Below are 23,946 nucleotides of genomic sequence, written 5' to 3'. Positions count from 1 at the left end.
AAAAATTGAGATCTCCTAAATAATAAGAAAACCATGGGGAAAAATTACAATTCTATTTTAAACCACAATCTCCTGCTTGCCAGTTTAGGAACATAAAGATGACATACTTCTTGCTGTTGGAGAGCAATACCTAAAATCTGTATCTTACTCCAGGACTTGAATTTTTTGATTTAAAGTCCAGCAGAATTTATTGCTCTGAAGAATTAATCATACACGTGTGTGAAGTCAGGTCAGCTCCAAGAGCAGCCTCTATTTAAGATGCTAGCTGCAGAGTGGATAAAGCTCTCTTCACAAGACACAATGCAAATCTAAAACTAACTGGGGCAACGGATATAAAATACGCCTACACTTCACAGTCATGTCTTCAGCTCAAAATCTGAAGTCACAGGTATGCGAATAGATCAAACATAAGCAAGAGATGATAACGTGGCAAAAATAACCAATCTGTACAGTATTTTCAAATTTTACTCTCCTTTTTTCTGTCTGAAAAAAATCTCATTAACACTGAAGAGGCAAAGTCTGCCAAGCTTTGAGGCTCACAGTACTTTGAAAAAAGTCCAAAATAAATGCACTTTTAATATGACTGACTCAGTTAAAAATTACGAACAAGAAATCATGTATTAAATAAAGTTTAACTTTCCTATACTTGATTTAAAATTTCTTTTTAGCTCTATTTCCCATGCACGAGTTTAAAGCTACCTGCAGTATAAACTAACATTCAATCTACATTTCAATATTATACATCAGCACAAAAACCAAAAGTTGTTTCTGTACCAATTCACAAGGTACAAAGACAAGCAAAACATGAAAAGGAGATATATTCTACTAAGAATAGGATGCTCTCAGAAACACACTGTACCTTGACTTGTGGAAAACACAGCCAAACTGCCATGGAAGATAAAGTGCTGAGACAATCTCAGCAGTATTTGACATAAATCGCTATCTTTCTTATATTATTTATCCAATATTCAAACATTTAAAATAGAATGTATTTGTTTTCATATGAAAAATTAAAAACTTTGGAATGTTCTTCTCAGCATAATTTGTAGGTTTTTTCTTGGGACATTTATCTCCTTATTATTTATAAAGGTCAGAACTCAAGAAACAAGAAGTTTTGCTCTAAAAATGAAATTGGTTCCAAACACCTATTTGACATCAACTAGAAAAAATACTACAGAAATCCACCTCCATTTATTGTGATAATCATGCACTTAACACATGCATTTATTTTATTATCCTTAACAAGGATGGTGCATGTCAACTTCATTAATTCTTGCATATATAGCACATTTTTAATTTTTAGAATTATAGCTATGCACATAAATGCCTACACATTTATACACACATATGAATACGTGTTTAACTTTTATAAAATAATACAGAAATTACATAATATATCTATATATTTCAATATAAGGAGAATTTAATGCATTGTATTAATATAAGGCACCACATCCTGAAGCCACAAAAACTCCAGTTTAGGTGGAGCAGGGAAGCTTAGATGAGGAAAGATAGGTCTTGAAGTAAGGTTTCAAGCAGAACCTATTACCACTGTCTGTGACCCACAGCAGTAACAAGCTAAAGATGAGGGGGTTATTTTTAACAGTGTTTTAAATAGCTTGTGCTTAGTGCATTTAACAGATCAGTAATAGACGTTGCTCTATATCAGATTAGAAAAACAAAGTGGTAAATACAAAAACTTGGGTTTCATTCAGAAACAGCCAAGTGGCAGAACTACAAAATCAGCAAGGAAACAAAGGAGTATCACTGAAGTCTTGAGGAATATAAAACTCAACTCCTATATGAATGAAACTATTATGACAAATTTTTGCCAGGGGGAGAAATCAAAATAGATTTGTTTTGGTTTCATTTTCAATTATTTCTTCCCAGGCTGATGGGTAAAATATCTAATGCTGTGAGCATTAGATATTTTAGATTAAACTACTCCTTCCATGATGGGAGACAAAATTCCTTTTCTGCATGCTTTAGCAGTGCTCAGATGGAACTGCAACCAAAAAAGAATATTAAATATCTGTTTTAGATACTAGTGAAATCCCTTGTATGGAGGGAACCCGCACAGCATTCAAATCACTAATACTGGAAACATTTTCCAATACTTCCACTGAAAACTTTTGTAAAGGAGGAAGGATTCTTGTTAAAATTGCACTATACTTCACATTCTACCAACCATCAAACTGATCCAGTCTGAACTACAACTTGGATCCCCCCATTAAATGAATGGTCACATCTAAAATATTCACCCACAGAAAAATCTCCAGCACATGCCCATGAAAAACATTTTTTTCCCTACATCTTATCTTGAGATTATGGTCACACAAAGCAGCTACCACAAGAGCTAAGGAAAAGCATTGCAGGAAAAAAAAAAAAACAAACAAACAAAAAATACCCCACCAGGGTAACTGAGACAGGAAACAGTGCTCCAGGCTAATGCTGTTATATAAGTAGGAAGAATTCACTTTAGAGGAAGAAGTTACCAAATGAGACTTGGAAGAATTGTCTTCTGAATGCCAAAAATAAGCTCCCTTCACATGTTCTCATAAAGACCTTTTATGAGTACTGTAGAAAATGGTAAACATTTATTCGTCCTATCAACACTTCCAGCCACTACTTTTACCTCATGAAATTAATCCATTCCACAAACATAGATAATTAATTATGTTTACTTTTTAACCATCAATCTTGATAGCTGTGTTCTAAGAGACTAACCTAGATTTTAATCCCATATATTAATAATGGGTGGAATTTATACAAACTTACAGCATTATTTCTCCAACTTCTCTCAACTGAAAAACCAAATTTAGTAGTAAACAAGGAAACATGCACATTTCTTCTTTTGTGTAAACTATACTAAATACTTTACCTGAGGATAAAGTATTATTGAAGTCTTGTTGGCATGACAGCTTTGGAAAATACTATTTAGCCACAGTGTAATAAGGAATCAGCAACACAACTTTTCTTTAAAGTTCTATCTATGAAGGATTTTTCAAGAGCTACCTTAACTGAAAATTGAATGTAGACATATAGAATGCAGTTAGTATAAAACAAGCTATGCTTTAAAATGAATTTTTTCAGTTGAGCTGCTATATAAAAGCTGAAACACAAAATTCCTTCTAGATATACTTCTATGAAAATATAATTAACTGTTTCAAATACTGACTAATATAATCTATTGCAATAATCCTGAGTGCTTTACAACTGTATGGTTTACTTAATAATTATCCACAAATAAGTATTTCTAAAAACCTCAAATTCCTTTATCAATTCCAATACTCAAGAAGGGAAACATAGCAGTATTTACAATTTTTATCCTATATCACAATTTCATCTTCAAGATCTTACTAACTTACTTATCAAAACTTTTATTGGCAAAATTTTATAGCCATGACAGGAGATTTCCAGGAATTTGGAGTTATCTGGATAGAAGACTCCTAGCTTCATTCTAGTAAGGGCTTCCAAACATTAGAAAGATAGCTAAGCAACATCAACATTTAAGAAATACAACTACATGCAGATGTAAGGACCTTCTGAAAGAATACCAAAGTTCTACCCTCACCTGTACTTGTTTTCCTTTTACATACAATAAATAATAATCTTTAAAAAGAAATCTGTACCTAGGGTTTCCTCTTAGTGCAGCATGATGAAGAGCATTAAACCCATTGTTGTTGGTGATAGTAACATCTGCTCCAGCTTCTAAGAGTACAGCAAGGATATCATCACGCTTTTTACTTATTGCATCATGAAGTGGAGTGTCCCCTTCAGAATCCTAAAACCAGAAACAGTTTACGTCAATTTTTGCATGCATCCACATTAAAAAGATGTTAAAATATCACTAGGAAAACTGACTGCATAAACACAAAACAGCTCTTCCAGACCTGAGTGCTGCTATATTGCAGAGTTCAGAGCAAGCTGCTTCTCATCTTGCTCCAGTTTTGCAAATGCTTCAGTGGGAAGCACCACCCTGAGCTCCACCATTGTACAGACACACTACTGCCAGAACTATGCTTTGTACCCCATAGTGCTGAAGACACTGTGGAAGATAGTGACTCCTCTATGCTGCTCATCCAGATGGAGTTGGATGCCCAAATTACAATTTATAAATAACAGGACAGCAACAAAAACTAATGTGACAGAGGGAAGACAAGACAGGCAAAAGGAGGCATGGAATTTTGAGTAATAAATGCTAAGTTTAGCCAGCAATTAACCATGTAGAAGACAATACCAAAATGACAGTGTGAAATTAAAGCATAAGCAAATCAAAATAAAATGCAGTCCAGGTACAAAAAGTAGGCATATCTGTTGTTTTAACTGAAGCATATAACTTTCCATGAAGCAAAAGCCAATGTCATAAACCAATATTAAGCTTTTAACTTGTTATGGCAAGATTATATTACATAAGGTACATGATAATACTTGACAGCACAATTGAACAAGGAAAGAATTTATACTTGTAGTTTAATGCTTTATTTTTCAAGTATCCCAAATAAGGAAAAAGTACTTGTTACTCCTAGAAGCATTTTGTACATTACTTATTCAAGGATTCAAATGGTTGGACTGAAGAGAAATGCCCTAGACTAACTGCAAGAAAGCATGTCGATTTAAGCTTACTTCCAGCTACATAGGCAAAATCTCCAGATTGATGCTTCCAGTAAAATTCTTGCACCATGTAAGTCTCTTGCCACCAACACTGACTCAACTGCAAGCTAACACAGAAACTGAACATTTTAGCAATACACTAGTACAAAAACAGATCTCTACAGTGAGAATCAAAATCTGCCAAATAAAAAGTGCCAGAATATGGCACTTGAACCAGTGTGAACCAATTTGCCAGAACCAAATCATGTAGCTTTTATTTGGTTTAAATGTTAGTATTTCCTGATCACAAACTAATATATGTTTACAGAGTGAGTGGCCACAGTAGTAGAGTGCTGGCCAGTTAAATTCCAGTCATGCCTCAGTCTTACTCCCCTGTGTTTTCATTGACAAAATCAATCACCTACTCACATTTGCACATCGCAGTTCCTCAGCACACATGCTGAATCTGAAAGTTCATTTTTTTCAATAGCCAATTATATTTTCCAGATGCAGCATCCTTGCACCATTCCACTGACTTTTTCAACTGAAACAAAATTCTGTAATTTAGACTCGGGTAAATCCACTTAGGCTACCCATAGTTCCTATGTGACTTACAATCACCCTTCACTGGTCTCAGCACATGAGACTCCTTATTATATCTACTGTTCAACAAATACTAAGCAGGATCTGGATGGATATAACAGCTCAATCTCAGCAAGATCAAGACAGTACCTTAAGAGTCATATAGAAGGAGATAAATAAACAGTCACTATGCTCATTAATTTCAAAAAAGTTTTTGCTCATCTTCTTTTATGTGGATATACAGCACCAAAAAAACTGATTATTGACACGGCAAAGCAAGGAGGCAATGTCTTGTTACTGCATATCTTGATTTGCTCAGGCCACTACAGCTTTTTCTGATGCCAATCTCTTCAAACTTACCCATTCTCATTTATTTTATTAATGCAGCTCATGCAGCTGCATTCAGCAGTGGAATACCTGCTTATCTGATTTCCACTCTGCCTTCTAAACAGGACATTGCACTTATGCTACTGCTTCCATCACCTTCATTACAGATGAAATTCCCTATGAAATTATGGTACTTGAGATCCTACACAAGTGCTTTCTAGATAAAAAGCTGAATATTTGAAAGTGAATCAGACTAAAGAGTTCTATCAATGATAAGTCTATTTTGGGGAAAAAAATAAAAGGTTTCTTTTAACAAAACATTCCACAGTCTTGTTGGCCTGCTAAACTGTAGCTTGCAGAAGGAACACAGAGTTGTGGGTTCGATACAGGAGTAATTAATCAGGAAGGAAAGTTAACAATTAGAAATAACTACAGACTGTGAAAATACCAATTAGCATCAACTATAGAATAAACCAGGTGTCAATCTAGCTGTCAAGAAAACAAACAGACTGAACAGCATTTTTGTTACAGTTGATCACATGGTGGGGTAAAGGTTGAGACAGAGAACTTTACCATCTCTGTTCCTTTCAATCCCATTTACCATAATTTTTCTATCACCTACATGCAGCGAATCACACAATTCAGTAGCTGAAAAGTGACTCTCCATTAAAATTCACTTTACCTGGAGACTGGGGTGGCAGCCAAAGTCCAGTAAAGTCTTGACAACTTGCAGATGACCTTTGTTGACAGCAATATGGAGTGGAGTCTGCCTGCGCTTATTGCGAGCATTGAGATCTGCGCTGCCGCGGTGCAAAACCTCAATCACAGCACCCTCGTCACCAAAGGCTGCATGATGGACAGCCCTGTCTCCATCCTTGTCCTGAAGTGGAAACAATTTGATGTTATAAGAAAAATGAGACTACCATGACATCATTAAAATACCCAATTAAATAATTGCTCGAACTGCAGCAATAGACGATGAAGAATCACTTAATATATAAACAAACATGCTCTAAAACATACGATAATCCACAGCATATATAACTATTGCCCTGAATCTTTGTGTGGTTTGTTCATCAAACTCAAATGGCTTCATTTGGGCTCCTACTACAAAACAACAACTGTCAAGAAAATATCCAAAACAAAAGAACCAAAACCCCCACAGATGAAATCCAATGCCCAAACAGTATTACACTTAATATCCCAGGGCAGTTCTTCCTGTAACTTGGGAAGTGTTACGGATTCCAAACCATATTGCAAGACATGAGTATTTTCTTGTTCATATAATTAGGTTAGTATTTATTAGGATTTATTATGTGTCTTGGTTTTGACTTAATAAACCTTTTCCAAAGGAAATTTGTGTCTGATGCTGACATTAACTAGAAGTTCTGATTCTGTGCTGATGATTCACAGCATTAAAACTCTGATTCAGTTTGTTTCAGTTTCACACAAATTGAGAATTAAAATGTGAAAGTCAAATTTGTCAGTTTAGGCTATTTTAACATTCACAGATATTGACTGTACAACATGAAACATTTTAAAATATCAATCAAGTGATTTCAGCATTAATGACAGGATACAAAAGATAGAAGTAAAATGGAAGTTTACAGGATGAAATAACTTCCATAAGCTAGTTTCTAGCTGGGTATTTCTGCACAGTTTAATGTAACCATGCATGCGTAGGATTCAATTTTGAAAACAGAGAAACACTGAAAATTGTAAAATAAAATCATGACTGATCAAGGGCTCACTGCCTCTCCTGAGTGAGCTCAGGTTCTCACCAATTTGCTTCTTCAGCAACATCTTTCTAAGTATTTTTTATTATATATCGCCCATTTCTAAAATGTTTTAAACCTATGCAAAAATTAATAGCACAAAACGTATTTGCGCAATGAGACTAGTTACAGCATTTTAAATGGTGGAAGAAGACTTATCTCCTAATTATCAAATGTATCTTTTTGAAAATATGGATATGGTTTTTAAGATAGTCAGGGCAATACATAGCAGCTTCAACAGCTTTTTGAAAAGACACTTTTAATCCTTCCAAATCAACTCACGCTACCAAATTGCCTTCTCAGATTGCAGGATTCCTTCTCAGGAACCAACAGTCAAAAAAAGCCAAAGCTTGCCCATTTGGAAGGGAAAAGGATCAGAAAGGGGACCTTCCCTATATTTTTCATCTGGTTATAAGGGTCATTCTGAGGCACACTTTATCAAGAGTGTGCCAGTAGTCCTAAACTGCTATAAGACTTGTATTTACAGAGCACTTGGTTTCACAGAGGCATGGTAATTTGTCTTTTCATATTTGCAGTCTGAAAAGTACACCAAGATGTTTATGGATGAAACCCCATATAATTATTGAATGTTTTAGTTTTACTATATTTCAATTCTGGAGATACAATCACCTGATTTTATTAAGTCTTAATGTACAGAATTCCTACTTTAATAAGCAGAGGTCCAGTATCATGCGGGCCTTTTTTTAGCTCAGTATCAAAACAAATAATCTCAGAAACTAAATCCTACCCAATAGCAATAATTCATCTAGAAAAAGCTAGCAGCTAGTAAATCATCTGTCCTTAAGACTTATATTTACATTTAGATATAAATCTAAATATTAAAAGCACTACATTTCTATACATGCCAACAGTATAATACAATACTGTTCATATAATAACTGACAACCATTAATGCCTTCAGCCTAGAAGGTTACATATTCTTACTATGCAATATCTACATCAGGGTTTTTGAGCTATGCCAGTAACCAACCGTTCTCTGACTAAAGAGAGGCCACAGAGGCCACTTGTAGTCTACATTAAGACATCAGAGAAAAACAGAGGAGAAAACAATGAGGATATTCCCAGAAAATGTAATCATGAACGGATATACTCAGAAGTAATGACTTTAAGTGTAAAAATATCCAACTTAGCTATAAAGCAAGGAAAGTAAGGATTTTTATCCATTGCTTCCATGCCTCAGACCACAACAGTGAAGTGAATGGATGACATTTTTGCTCTCTGCTTAATGGGATGGCTCTGCTGACCTTTGCATTTCATAAACAATTATGTTTATAAACATTATATATACATATAAAATACTGGTAAAAGAGCTTACATTTTTAAAGTTTGAAAGATATAACTACAAATCTAATAGTATTATGAAAATTATTACTATTATAATAACCAAGGCAATTACATAATCAAGTGGGAAAACCATCCTCACTTCAGCAACACAGTTATGTGAAGACAGCTTTAAAAGTCAAGTAAAATCCCTGACAATTTTTTATGCTAGTGTAATGGTGCTTCTGTAGCCTGAGCAAACATGAAACTCTTCACAATTCTAGTGCTAGCAGATTACCAGGTGGACTGTCTTCAAACTGCTTAAGCAGTGCTTCTACCCATCTCTTTAATATTTCTAACCCTCCCTTCAGTCCACCACTTGATTAACATGGCAGCTCTGAACAGGACAGTACAGACAAAAAGCAGTGTAGCCTAATTTCACCAGTATTTGCTTTGTACTGCAGTGAAATCACTACTTCTATCGTGAAGTTATTTCACAGAAGTCAGACCACAGCAAGTATGTATTGCATCAATTTAAGCCAGCATGAAAGCTTTATAAATTAATGGTATGTCTGTAAAAATAAAATAATTCCAAGAATTACATTGCCTCATTAATGCCTTCATATTCTTTTACTTCTGTATATCAAACACAATATAATGCTAGATGCTCAAGCATGTGAAGTTATTTTTCTGTTATGCAAACAACAACCGGGTGCACAATTAATTTCTCAGCATCCCACTAGTCTTCAGTTTTTATTATTAATAAATCAAATTTGACAGATCCTTCTTGTGCCTCTTGCCTTGTGCAAAACAAGAAACGGTTACAATATCAGAGTGCATTCTGTGCAAATAATTGAGTAAAAATCAATTCAAAATGGAAGCATCACAGTATGGTGATAGATAATTCTCACGAACAATTATTCTAAAAAACCTAAACAAGAGGTTTAAACCGAAACTTCCATTTTTAGTGAGGTTTAAAAAAAGGCACTGAAAAACTGGTCACAGAGCTGGCAGTTTCTACCCAAAGATACTGCTATTACCTTCTGCTTAAACTTGTTTTAGTTAAGAATTGAAAGATTTCTCCTAACTGAACTTTGTGTATATAAGAAGCATGGCAAGCATCTGAAGTTGGAGATGCAGCATCTATAAACATCTTTTTCCCCTCAATGCCACAAGCAGAGTTCCCATTGCATTCTACTGTTGAAATGAAACCAAAGGAAAGAAAGAAGGGGCATCATCACATGCTGGCTTACATAGCTCTATCATGTTAGTTGTTATATTTCATTTAATAAGAAGTGGTAAAGAATTAGATATTGACCCTTTATAATACTGTTAGTAGGAGTCTCATTTAGTAGGAGTCACAATCACAGTTATAAAAGCAGTTTTTCACTCTGGCATTTAAAAAGAAGGCAAGTTGAGTACAATTGTTATGCATGTAACAAAGTTTAGGACACATAAAGCATATTTTGAAATTTTTAGGTTACCTCTGCTTCTACATCCACGTTCTGTTTCAGAAGCAACTTCAAAATGTCGACATGGCCATTCTGGCTTGCAGCTTGCATAGCTGTGTGTCCAGCACATTGCCCATTCACCTGGAATGCCAACACTTGCAGGTGAGTTTCAAGACACACACACTCACCTATGAGGCTGTTTAGCAGTAGAAAACTTAAAGCAACAGCACACATAACACTGAATCAAATTACAATTTTAAGATGCCTTTTTAGCATATATAGATCACCTAGGGTTTCTCTATTTCATTTCTCTATTAGCTAGACTGAAGGAAAGAGGAAGAAATGGATTTAAAACAAACATTAATGATACTTGAATTAAAAACATTCATCTTTGGGTGACTCCTGTAAAGGCAAGATTTTTGAGAACAAGTCTCAGATTTATACCTGTCCTCTGCTTGCCAAATTTATGGCAACAACAGGAGAGAGTCTGAACAGAAAGCCATGTTTTGTCAAATCTTAAGTTAAAAATCAGTGCTCAGAACCAAAGAAGTCAGACTCTTATCTGCAAGCATTACTACAACTGTAGTGAGAAGGACTGTAACTTTAAAATATGTTCTATAAATGGAATCCTATAATTACTAAGCATTTTCTTTTAGACTTTTCAGTATTAGACAAGTTGGTAAAAGAAATCTGACAGAGAACAGATTAGATGATCTACCTTGTGAGTTTTAATAAAACAAAACAAACTCACAACAACAGCAAAAATATCTTGAAAAATCTACCCTCCTTCCTTCTACGCCCCTTGAAAAAAGAAGAATTTGAATATCCTTCAGTAATTGTGAACGTTTGGTTCTCTGCACCAACCCTGGCAGTCAGAGGCTGAAAAGTATCTTAATTTATGGCAGACAAAAGACTACAAAATCTGTCCAGCAAGAAAGTATGTACAGCTCTGTATTCACACAGCCCACACACATTTCACAGGACAACAAATGGGAGAAGAGATACTGGAACTAGCTGTATTACTTCTAAGAAGACACATTACCTACTGGCAAGGAGTATTCACAACAGCTGCCCTTCCTTTAGTAACTAGAGGCCCCCCAAAAGAGATATTCCCAAAACAGAACACTCACATCTACGTCTGGCCTCTTTAGCAAGTCTTCCACTTTAGCAACGTCTCCATTGGCAGCAGCTTTAACCAATTCTTCATTGAGATCTCCAGACTCTTGGGTTTCAAATAATTTTTTCAATAGCTGGGACAATCTCTCTGTAATTGTTAACCAAAGGGCAACTAAGATTACAATTCTAATTACACAAGAACAGAAAAAAACCCCAGCTACATTTGTTTTGTTTCTAAGGCCATGTACATAGTAATACACAGACTATCATAAAATAGCAGCTGTAAAATGACTGAGTTTGAAATAAGAGCTGCACCCTAGTACCCTTTAGACAGTGAGACTGCCACATTAGACACTTCAAAACAAAGATTACTGAACCATAAATAGCTTTTCTTCTGCAAAATACAAAAGGGTAGGACAAGGTAAACATGATCTTATGTATTGCTATTACAGACTTTCTAACATCAGGTATAGCCTGTCTTCTGTGATTTGAAACACTAAGTTGTATTACTCTTCTAGATAGTTTTATGGCCACTGCACTCGGTTCTTTATTGAGAAAACTCACAACATCTATGCCTCCTTAGGAAAAAATCTAGAAAACTATGTAGAAAGTTTTTTTGGCATTAAAACAAATATGTGAAGAGGAAAGAATAACTAGCTATGACTAAAAAAAGGAAAAATTCTAGTTTCAATTGAAAAGTGCCAACAGAACACAAAACACGCTGGACAGTTTTTCTGCCTTGTTATTATATGAATGACAGCATGTTCAACAAAACTGAAGTGTGATTACATAGACACCAAAAAATCCCACTGTAATTAGTCACAGGATGTCTGACTAAATTTTAAGACAGAAATTTCAAAGAAATAAATATTCTGACTCATAATAAATAACCACCTGCAACAGATCCCTTGCCTGTGCCTGCTATCTTAAACCACCTATTAAACAAGGAGGCTGCTTGTTACTGCCAGTGACACTCTCTGCATGCCTCAGTCCCTATTTCAATCTGATGTCTCTTCCAACTATTTTGAAGTCTTTAGAGTGGACTTCCAAAGACACACCTGCACTGTGACCAAACAGAAGCACCTGATCAATATAACAACATCTCCGTATTAACTGCAAGCTTTTTTCCTATCTTTCTCACATAAAACTTCAATTACTCAAACTCCAAGGCTATTATTAACCTTGCATACAGTGTATTAATACCTATGAACAATTTTTTAATTAACACAATTACTTGCCATACATATGGCAATATTACTAGTTATTCTTCAAACTTACCACCAGATGCATTACTTATAGCAGATCCTGCTGATGCCACCTTCGAGACAGCTGCTGGATTATAGGTCCAAGATGTCCCACAAACTTCTACCTTTAAGTCACTGTCTGAATAAATCTGCTGGACCCGACCAACTTTACCTAAAGTCTGAATTAAAGAAAACATCAAATGTAAGTGAAACATTTAGATACCTAAATATTTTATTTTTAATATTATATAAATTTTATGAAATCCATTGTTTAACAGTACAATCACTACTACTTTAATATAGGTTTCATTAGGTAAGCAGATTGCTGCACCTGATCAAGTATTACACTGAGTTTGACAAAAACTTAAAAGAAAATCCCTTTTAGACTGCTGCAGCCTCCAGGTACATTACCAATACTGTACAGGTACAATACAATAACACAAGTACATACCAATAATGTACAGGTACATTACAAGAAATACTGCACAAGCCTGATCATTCTGTGAATGCAAACACACAGCTACTCACTGGAAGCATTGCCTCGGCCCACTCTCCGTGACCTCTCTGGAGAAGCTTGATTCGCTCCAGGTCGTAACACACTTGCACAAGGTCTCCCACTTGGAATTGAGAGGTTCCTCCTTCTGCACCTTGAGCAGCATCTCCACTTCGGACAACGTTGGCCTTGGTGAGAACAGCTGGATTAAATGTCCACCTAAACAAATAAACATTTAAAGAAGATCTTAAATACACAAAGTGAAACATATGTTTAAAAATCATCTGTTTGTGTAATTTTCTGCTTGTATGCCTACAAACTTTTTGTGACTGGATACTATAGATACTATATTTGCCGTTATCCATTTTTTGTCCATAAACTTGCCTCATTAATTCATTAATTGTGGCTCATTAATTAATTTCAAGGATAAGCTTCAGAAATATACATTTGTAAAGGCAATTAAGAAAATATCCTGCCTATGGGAAAGCAAGCTGACAGCAATGTAGAAGTCCTGAAAGTAGCTATACTGTTACTTTATTTTTACAGGGATAGGAAATAACTGGTTGAAAAGCAGCAGATCCAAGTTGTCTCACAAGGACTGAAGTGTCAGGAAACAACATAAGAAGAACACAGAATTTTGGCCCTTCCCCCCAGGTCAAAAGATGCAACATTAAGTTATAACAATACTTTTCAATTAAATGAATGTCCCAGATATACCTCAATTTTCGATCAAACTATCCTATTGGTAGTTAAAATTGTACTGATTTAGAGGCATTACACTGTTTCATCAGGGAGGAGACCACAAGACAGAGTAGCTCCTGTCACTGACTCTGCTGATATGACTGCCAGAAGAAAAGCCACTTGCATCTGTTTAGCTGGGAAAACAGCTTTGCTCTGCATTACTTTGCAATATTAGCAAACAGTATCCTGAATGAACAGTACACTGTTAATTCTTTCTGAACAGACCCAACAGGTCAAACTCCATATACAACTGAAATGATATTCCATTCACCTGCTACTTTTTTAAAGAGAAGCCCAATACTTGAGAGCAAGAGAACAGAAAACCATGTGGCCATATTAGATTCAAACCCCGCTGTACAGCTGGGTTTGAGTCTTATTAATATGGATGCAGCTAAGCAAAATTCAAACCAAAATTGCTTGCAGGGAGTAGTTTTGACTTCCCCAATACCTCCTGTTCTTGGTCTGTATTTACATAAACCAATATTTCTTTGAATAATAAAAGGCTAGATATGGACCATGCCAAAGTAACTCTAGTTTAGACAAGATCCACCCTGAAGTTTGTCACCTGTCCTCTTAAACTACTTTCCTGAAAACCCACAATGAGTTGCTATTACCTTGCCTCTTAAAACCATGGGATAGATAGTTTTTAATTAAAAAGGAAGCTACTGCTTAGAACACTGCATTTTGCAAATAAGATAGTCTAGAATGTAATTTCTTATTTTGAACATAAATTTTCACAAGTGAGAGGCACAACAAAATTCCTTTTCCCACTAAAGCATCCTCAAAGTGAAGTCCTCATTACACATCTAGAAGGAAATCTTAACAGACACAAAAGGAGAAGAAAAAGTTTCTGGCACCAAGTAATCTCAATCACTGAAGGCAAGGGAAGTTTGAGAAGCAATGATGAAGGCTATAGAACAAACCTGTTGCCACTTGGATATTGTACTACAATGTCATGGTCCTCATCGATGCCACAAACCGTTCCAGTTGTTGTTAAAGTTTCAAACATGCCATCAGTCCATCCTCCATGACCATGCTGCAAAGACTGCACAATTTCCAAGTCAAGGTCAATGTTTACAAGGTCACCTATTTGCAGCCCACCAGGGTTTCTGTTACCATTTTGCTCACCTGAAAGGGAGTAAGAAAAAAAAAAGTTTACATCAGCATACTAATTTTCCAAGCAATTTAAAGAGGAGAAGTTAATTTCTGAGACTCACAGAATTGTTAAGTTTGGAAAAAATCTTTGAGATTTTCAAGTCCAACCACCAACCAAGCACCACCACCATGTTCACTATTGAACCCTGTTCCAAGTACCCTATCAACATGTTTTCCACACTTCCAGAGATGGTGACTCCACACCAATGTCTCTGCAACCATAAGTGGCCAAGAGGTAAAATAAACTTTGGAACCTCTGGCAACAGAACGGTGTGTTTCTTGTTGAGTTTTCAAGGCAAATAGCAGTGACACTGGCAAATGCTAAATACCTGTGACAAGTTCCACTATGGACTCTAACTGGGATCTTAAGAGCTATCATATGGTGTTAGACATCTGGACAAATAAAAGCTCTGGTGTCAATAAAACAACAGTGCTTTTGTGGAAGGACTTAGATTTATTACATCTCTTAGTATTTAAGCCAGTTCTGTAAGAATGAACAGCTATGTTTGGCTTTTTAGAAATACACTGCACAGGACACACAACACAATTTATAACTTAATGAACACTTAAAAGCTCCCTTGCCATCCCCTTGGCACACTGATACCAAATACTATTTAGAAAAGCATGACAATTTATCATTAGTACATAGAAATGTTACTATTTAAACTTCACTAGTAAGGACAGTACTTTTGGATGACATTTAGAAAAGAAAGGGAAATCCAGAGTGAGTATAATTAATACTAATCAACATAAATTTACTTCAGCTTACCTAACACAGGACAATGGTCTCTGTAGAAAGAGCCTCCTTTTGCATCTTGAACACATTTCAGGTCAGACTACGGAGAGAGATTGAGAAAACTTTAGTCCTCAGTGACCGAGTCTCCAGGTCAGTGAAACTAGAACTGAAATATTTAATTGAGAAAGGCTGAAAATTATGTGTACAAAAAACATGTCCCATGATGCACATAATGTCAAATACTTTCCAATCTATCAGCCTTGACATTCTCAAGACTTTAATAACCTTTAAAAATATAAGAGGCTATAAAGGATGAGAAATTTTTAGTTTAAAGACAGGAATTAACACAAAGCACCTTTGCATTGTTCTATTTAGTTATTTTTCCTTTTAAAAATAATTCTGTGAACACAAGCAAGGAAACATCATTTAATGCCTGCCAGTGCTGCCCACTCTTCCCAACACTTTTTGACAGATCCATGTTTAACTTGGAAGAAAACTTGCCACTCAGACTCTATAAAACGAAAACTTCTTAATTAAGAATATGAGGAAGAGTATTACTTCAAAAAAGCCTACAAAATACTACACTGAGCTAAACATGTTCTTTTTAAAGAGAAAAGTTTTAAAGCTCATCCTTCATAAAACTGTTTCATATTATGAGAAAGAGAAGCTTCAAGTGTGGTAACCAACTCCTACTCATAAAGCCAGCGGATTTTCTATAATTCTCCTTTCCTTTATGCGTAATGCTTAATTCCAAATAGCTATCATCTGCCATTGTTCCTTATGAAACAAAGGACATTTTTGTGTGCAAAATAAGTTGGGAAGGAGATCAGAAACTGCAAAATGTGTCAGAATATTCTATGGCATGGGGGAGGAAGTAGGGGACAGGTGGTGGTAATGATATAATTAACCACAACTAAACATACTTGAACAATTATTTCACCCCTGTCCGAGATTTACTGACAGACTGTCCTCCTGCAAAAGGATTAAAACAAAAACTCTGAACTCTTCCAAATCATCAAGGCTCTGATGAGCACAATACCACCCTTGGCAACTGGTAAGCAGAAACAATACAAAATTCAGTGTATGTCCTGATCTATGAAGAATGTACCGTCACTTTGGAAAAACGATGAAGACAGCCAGAGGAAAACAATGAGCTAGAGGAAAACAATGAGCTTTTAGCCGCTCTTCAAATCCCCCGAGGAAGCAGAGAAAGCTCACTCAGCACAGCAGCAGCAGGCCTGCGGCAGGATGCTGCCACCCGGTGGGCAGGTGCTGGGCTAAGCCCGGCTGCAGACAAAGGGGCTGCACGGCCCATCCCAGATGGCAAAAAACTCATTCATTCCCCGGAACCAGGGAGACTGAACGTGCGCGGGAGCGCTGCGTCTACCCACTGAATACAAGCCCTCCGTGTCAGGCAACAAGCAGCTGTCTGTGAAGGAGACAAGGAGGGGTGCACATGTAAGAGCTGCTGTCACATTCTTCAGAACACTAAGAATAGAGCGCAGGAGAGTCCAAAGGCTCTCCTCCCTGCCAGGCAAAATCAGGGTGAAAGACTGCTTGTGTTACAGCAAGTGTTAGTGCACTGAGCAGACTGATGGCTAAAACCTAGCAGAAGCAACAAAATGTTCATTAAAAGGCTAATTACTATTTTGCAGCCGACATTACTAGGAAGCCTGTTACAGTATCCTACATTTTCTAGAAAAAAACCCCCAAAACTCAGAAACGTGCACTTGAATTTTACCCTGCCTGCACTGTGACCTGCACAGTTTATTTCTGGAGTATAATGATATGCTTGGTTGAAAGACTAAGTGGTAGACTGGTGTCCAACCTCAGCTTCACAACTGTCTTTCTTTCTCTTACATGATGTAGTCAACATTACATTGCTAAAGAATAAAACAAGAGTCTGATCTAACTATAGCAGAAAAGCAAGGGAATGTGGCTTTTTTTTTTTCTTCTTTCCCAGAAGCCTTCAACAAAATAATGGAGGACCCAAAACACACAGAAAGATAAGACACTGACAGATACTAAGGTAGCAAAAAACAAACTTATATACTGTATATATCAGACTGCCTTTGGCAATGTGGCAAACAGCACTACTAAGAAAAGTACTATCAACATGATAAAGGCCTGCAAATACCTTAAAATATAACCAAACCCAAACAAAATTCTGGAGTTTTAAGACAGAAAACTGTAGTTAATTGTATTTCAGTGCCACAAAAGCTGGGTAAGCAACTACAATTTTCCTTCTAGCACTCAGCTGTTATACTTCTCAGAGAAGGAAAATAAGCTTTCTTCTGCCCAAGTAATTGAAGTAAAAAATCAGGGATGATGGTAAGCTCCTCATCACACTACTCTGAAGACTGCATGGCAAGAGGCCCCCCTAGTGCACATGGAGCAAAACCACACATGGATGGAGCCTGGATGCACCAGGCTTTGCACTACAGAGAACCTCACTGGGATTTCTAAAAGTTATGAGTCACCCTGAGACTTCAAAATCAATCAAAATAGCAGATTGCTTGGAGATGATACGTACAAGTGTAAAAGGGAAAGTACCAAAACAAGGGATGTTAGAAGACAAGTTTTAGACTCACAGTGACACCGCCAGAAAAAGAACTAACAACTGTGAGGCTGGGTATAATGTAAATACATGGTGGAGATGAACAAATCAGCTTTTCTACAATGACTTGATGGAGAAATCACTTGATAAACCTCAAGTAGGATTCTTTCAGGAAACAGAAAAATAAGCTAAAGATCTTGTAGAATTTGTGTATGATTAGGGACAGAAAGCCCAGTTAAGCAGGCAATCAATCAGAACTCAAGGAAAAGCATGCAAATCAGACATTGCAATGCACAACTTGCAAGTCAGTTGATGCACATGAGCAATGGGTAATAATAGTCTTTGCCTACAATGGAGAACTTTGGTTTTCTAGCCCCCACACTTTAACTTCCTTAAAATCTGCATTCCAGCAGTATGTGGTTCTATTACACAGAGATCATGACTTGCCCAAATAGGAAATATAGTAAGTGTACTTTGACATATCATCCAATTATACCAATGGAAATAAAACAGCAGCAATTTCATCTTCATAAAACTTCAGAGAATGAGAAAATGTAGAGCAAAGTCAGCAGTGCTGCCAGGAGGTGTAAAAGCACCATTATCCCTGACCTTGAGGAGGAAAACAAAGCTGAAGGAGCAGCTGACTACAGAAATAACTTTTAAGTTATTCCAATCAATATGGAATGCCACCCATCAATACCAGGGAGGAAGGATCTACAGACTTGGTAAGAAAACGAGCTGTGCTGCTGAGAAAAAGAGGAATATTTGATCCAGATGCACTGATGCAGTATCTAACAATATCAGGAGCAAATATCAGGGGAGAAATTAATACTGATCTTACAGATACACCAGCAGGAATAGTGCCATAGCTGCAGTTGTTCAAGGTAGCACTGAATACACACAGTAAAGGTCACTTTAGGTCTTTAATCTCACAACAGCTTTTGGCAAGGAAATCAGCCCTTTGGAGGCAAATGGAAAAAGTTCAGTGCCTGCTGCTTTGTCACCAGATTAAGGCAACAAAAGACTGGATAAATCCGTATGTTTTAGCTAAAGGTTTATAAGAAATGCTGTGTTTCAAATTTCATGAAATCAAATCTTTCTCAGTTTCAAGAAGCTGGGAAAAGTGAAGCAATAAATGGAGAAGCTATAAGATGGTAGAGAAAGTGACTGAAATGACAAAAAGGTGTGAGGCACAGAAACAATAATAACATTTTCTTAAAGAGGAAACCAAACCTCAGGCAAGTACTGGATGAATGGTTTGTAACCTTACTATGTATTATAGACACTTATAAAAGCTTTGCATGTGCAACATTTTTTTTAAGGAGGACACAGTCTTCCTTGTCAGTTAATACTATAAATAAAATTGGAAAATGATCAGTAAATACATTTCTCCTTAATGGAAATATTTTTCTTTGCAACACAGAAAGATGAAGAACTTGACTTGGTTGAGACTACAGGAGAAATGTGACTACATCAAAAAGAAGCAAAACAAAGTCTGCTGACAAATGCAAATAAATGCACAAGATAAATGACCAGAGAACTGGAGATTTGAATGACATTACAGACCTGACAGTTTTAACTACAGTGGAAGGTGTATATTTTGTAACACTCACATACAATGCCTAGTATACCAAGATATTTACCTTGCTTTTATTTAAAAAAAGGAAGTGGTAACGAGAAATTCTTAAAATCCTCTAGAGCATTTTCAAATAGTAACTTCATGGGTAATCCAAATAGAAGTTGATGAACAGACATGAATTATCAATCACCAAGAGGCAGGCAATCTCAACTTCCCTTATGCACTCACTATTTGGAATTTGTGGAAAAAAGTACACCAACACAGATGGCTTACATATCACTGTGACAATGATGGATGATAACTACAGATACTTCTTTCAGAGGCTATGCAGATGAAAGCACAATCCTCCAAAATGAGAAACAAGGAGAGGCTACTCACAGCAAAAAAAGGCAAGTGGTACAGAGAAAAGAAATTCTGAAAGAAACAGACTCCTAAATGATGAAATTGATTTAGGACACTCCTGTAGCTGGAACTATTTTCCACTGAAAACCAATGGAAGTCACCAGCTTTACATCCTCCGCTCACGTGGTATCAAGAAATAAAATCCAGTCACAAGTCCCAAAAGCAAAATCACAATCTTCCCATTAACTTTTTAATTCCATATGACCTCTCTTTCTTGCAAAAGGATGTGTTCACACATTTTTGGAAATGAAAAAATGTGCAAAGCAGGTTATTTGGTTGACAGCTCAGTTTGGCTCAGGACTCCGAATACATATAGGTAAGAAATGTGAGTAGCATAACAAACCATGTAAGCCAACAGTAGTTCATTCTTACTGAGGATGTAGCAAACATTTTATCTGACCTAACAGCATCGTAAACACAGATTTCAACTTGGGAATTTGTGATTTGTGGCAACAGAAACTCCCAGACTTAAATGTCAGACTTTACCAAAAAAAACCCAAAAATACAGAGGCAAGATGTACTTCTCAGCCACTTCATACGTAAACACAGCAAACACAAATAAAACCTCCAAGTATCTGACCAGAAATAAATGCATGTTTTCAGTCAGCACCTGCTGCCCCACCAGGCGAACCTCATCTCTCCAAAGCTGGCAGGCCAGATAGATTAATTTTGAGGACCAGATGCAGCCTATAAGCTATCAAACAAGAACACTGACTTACAATAATGAGCTGTGTTTCTTTAATCAGCTCCATTAGCATGAGTCAAGTGTTACCCGTTTGCAAGGCAGGGTCTCTTCCCAGCTGTATTTACATGGCTACACACTCTTGAGTATTGTTGATTCCACATTCCCTGGATGTTTTAAACCAATTTCCAAGTACCAAAACAAGTTTGCCCCAACTTTATGTGAACTTTCTGACAGTCTCAGCTTTACATAACTGCACATAAATAGTAGTAAACAATAATAATGAATTGTACACTTAATAAATTATTAGCCAGTTATAAAATTAAGCATTACATTCAAATGACTCTCATAGATATTCAAGAATCCATTCTGTCTGAAGTGAAAGTTTCATTTTTTGAAAACACCAAAGATAAAATTAGTGTAGAAACGGATTACAATCAGGTAAGCACTACTTACACAGCCTCCAATTATCCTTTCTGTACATCCATGTGTACATATTTTTTTCTCTATTATCCTAAAAATAACATCTACATACATAGTCTCACACACAGTTTAACAGGCTTTTTTTTAATTAAGCAAATATTTGTATTTCTACATAACTTGTGTGAAGGGCCACCATTCACACAAGTTTTGTGTGAATTTACAGCTGCAGTACTTAATGGAGTTTTCTAGAAATATTTAACATTTTCAAAGGTGGCAAAAGTTGGGAAACACATAATAGTTGATTTAAAAATAATAACTTTTTTAAATTAAGGGAATAACTATTTCAAAGCAGAATGTAACTTATCTCAAATGTACTTTTTTCATGAGACCAGAAGGAATCTTCAGTGATCCCACAGCACTTTTATTATGTAGTCCAAAAATTTTAACATAGCAACCAAAGTCATAACAACCACAACAACAAAAATTCAGTTGATCTGTATCTCATTCTATCTAGATTTTGTAACCATTACCTTTCCATGTATCACAAGAGAGAAGACACCAAAGATTTATTTAATGTTATACTACAAAACACAACATACATTCATTTTTGCCAGTGTATAAAGAATTTTCTTTAGAACTGGGGGGACACCATGAAGCACATAATTTAATACTGACTCATAGTTTGCCCCTAGGATCTTAATGCATCAGAAAAGCTGAGCTACACTAAATTACTTTACTCTTTTAAAATGTAACACTAAAATATGTATTTATCACAAAAGTGGTATTTATTTTCATTTTAAGTATTAAAATTAGCTGTAATCGAGGCTATAAGGTCAAATAGTTTACATTCAAAAAAGTAACTGGTCATTGTTTAACATTTTATTACTGTTACACATCTGACAAGATGACACTTCAATGTTAAATTAACATGGTTTTCCCCTTCACAATCAAACAAAAATCATGCAGAGAAAATGCTAATTAAGATGTTTTAAGCAGCTGATAATCAAAGTAACCTTTCCTTGACCCACATTAGGATAAGAAAACCCAGCAACAGAAGGCACTTAGGCTAGAGTCTGACCCATTTTCTTTCTAAAGCTGAAGAAGTTGCTGGAGAAGCTTCAAAAGGAAACAGTAAAATTTAGCGCTAAGCAAATTAAGGTTGTAATTTAATTCAGCACCCTTCCATTTGCAAAAATAAAATTACTCTCAATAGCATTCCAAGTATTGAAGTAATTTGAAAACTGCAAAACTTGCAGTAATCACACCAAAATTTGAAGTCAATGGAACAGTTCAGGAGTTGAAAAACAGGGTTTTTAAAGAAGTTTTTAACTATGCTTCCCATTCTTTTCTGAATTTTAATCTAAACACAACAGTAGCACAGAAAGATAAATCTGTGTGAGGCAAATATTTAGTGTGCCAGAAAGCAGCTCTTAACTTGTAGTTATCCACATTTAGTAAATTCCCAGATCAGACTTCCTTACTAATACATATGCATGACCCTTACAGCTGGATTCACAATGACCTGACAACCAGCATGCAAACTGACAAAGCATATTACAAAAGCACGACCATAAAGCACAAGTTATTCTTACTGCCCTTCCCCCACCATGCATTTTACCCTTTGTGTTCCTTTATACTTACCATGCCCTCAAAGCCGACTCTGTAAAGGTTTTTAGCACCATTGTCCCAAAGAACATATGCTGCGCTATGTGGACTCGACGCGCTCCAATCTTGGATTTCAGTTACCTATTCAGTTGTGAAAATAAGAAACTGGTTTCTAGAGCAAAGATTCAGAAGTACAATTTGAACTTCAAAATTTACTCATCTCTTCAAAATAATTAATGATATTGTAGTTTTACTAAACCTGATAAAATTTGTTCTGAAGCTGTTTTCTGCTTGATGCAGGTGTTCCCTGGGTGTGTTAAGACAGCAGTCTGATTGTATACTTGGTAGGCCTATTTTTCTTTTGTATATTTGGAGGTTATCTAACTACACAACCAGAGAACGAAATCTGAACAGCTCTGATATGTTCCTACCAGAAGCATCATTAACTAAGAGAAACAGGATGAAAACTATTCTAATTGCTTCAATATGTCTGGTTTAACTTGCATTAGCCTGGTGGCTGTGCACTATGTGAAGAGACAGTTTTATTTCCAGAGCCAGTATGTTTAACAACAGCACAAAAGGAGAGTGAAAATGTCTTTCCCTGACATTTCTGAAATCAGGAGGCCATGCATCAAATTCTGAAAACACTTCCATTATTTATAAAAAAAATCAGTTTACGGATTTTGCTTTCACTCTTACTTATATTTATTTAAACAATGTTTCTGCTTATATTTATTTAAACAATGTTTCTGCTAGCTACGACCTACCTTTCCACATTTAAAAACATTTATATGCATTTATATATTTTTTCAGATGTACAGGTAAACAATCTCTCTAATACAAATTTAGTACATAAAGCAGACTGTGCAGGATAAGACTCTTATTTTGCAAAGTTTCAGAGATTTCAATGTATTTTGACATGGGAAGGAGTAAATAATCAACATGAAAAAAGCTGCATTTAAATATCTCTTGTCTTAAAAGATTTAGACTTACTATTTCCTTTCAGTAAAATTCAAAATCAAATCCCCAAAAGTACTAAGGCTTCCATAAATGTCTAGGATATAAAATAAGCTAAACAAGAATATAAAATAGGCTAAATATCATAGTCAGGAACTTTTCACTCTCCTTTAAATGCTGTTTAAGTGTATTAAAAATAAATTCAACAAAAAACACCAGGTCGCCAAGATACAAGGGCATCCAATTC

The 23,946-nt window shown here is 35.9% G+C and overlaps 1 protein-coding gene across 3 annotated transcripts in view; it reads right to left on the bottom strand.

Annotated features, from left to right (window-relative positions):
- The window catches only part of MIB1 (MIB E3 ubiquitin protein ligase 1), a 77,382-nt gene that overhangs the window by 40,413 nt on the left and 13,023 nt on the right, over positions 1-23,946 (bottom strand). For all 3 annotated transcript variants that reach the window (XM_036398711.2, XM_036398719.2, XM_036398728.2), the window contains exons 4-12: positions 22,779-22,883; positions 15,528-15,594; positions 14,527-14,731; positions 12,898-13,081; positions 12,404-12,548; positions 11,140-11,273; positions 10,043-10,150; positions 6,185-6,382; positions 3,633-3,784 (exon numbers count right to left, since the gene is read on the bottom strand). In XM_036398711.2, coding sequence (XP_036254604.1) covers positions 3,633-3,784; positions 6,185-6,382; positions 10,043-10,150; positions 11,140-11,273; positions 12,404-12,548; positions 12,898-13,081; positions 14,527-14,731; positions 15,528-15,594; positions 22,779-22,883 — 1,298 coding nt within the window. The remainder of the gene's footprint in view (positions 1-3,632; positions 3,785-6,184; positions 6,383-10,042; positions 10,151-11,139; positions 11,274-12,403; positions 12,549-12,897; positions 13,082-14,526; positions 14,732-15,527; positions 15,595-22,778; positions 22,884-23,946) is intronic.

Source organism: Molothrus ater, chromosome 1 (genome assembly GCF_012460135.2).
Source record: "Molothrus ater isolate BHLD 08-10-18 breed brown headed cowbird chromosome 1, BPBGC_Mater_1.1, whole genome shotgun sequence".
In the NCBI taxonomy this organism is placed as follows: Eukaryota; Metazoa; Chordata; class Aves; order Passeriformes; family Icteridae; genus Molothrus; species Molothrus ater.
Note: the sequence above shows the minus strand (reverse complement) of the source record. Positions and strands in the feature narration are given on the sequence as shown.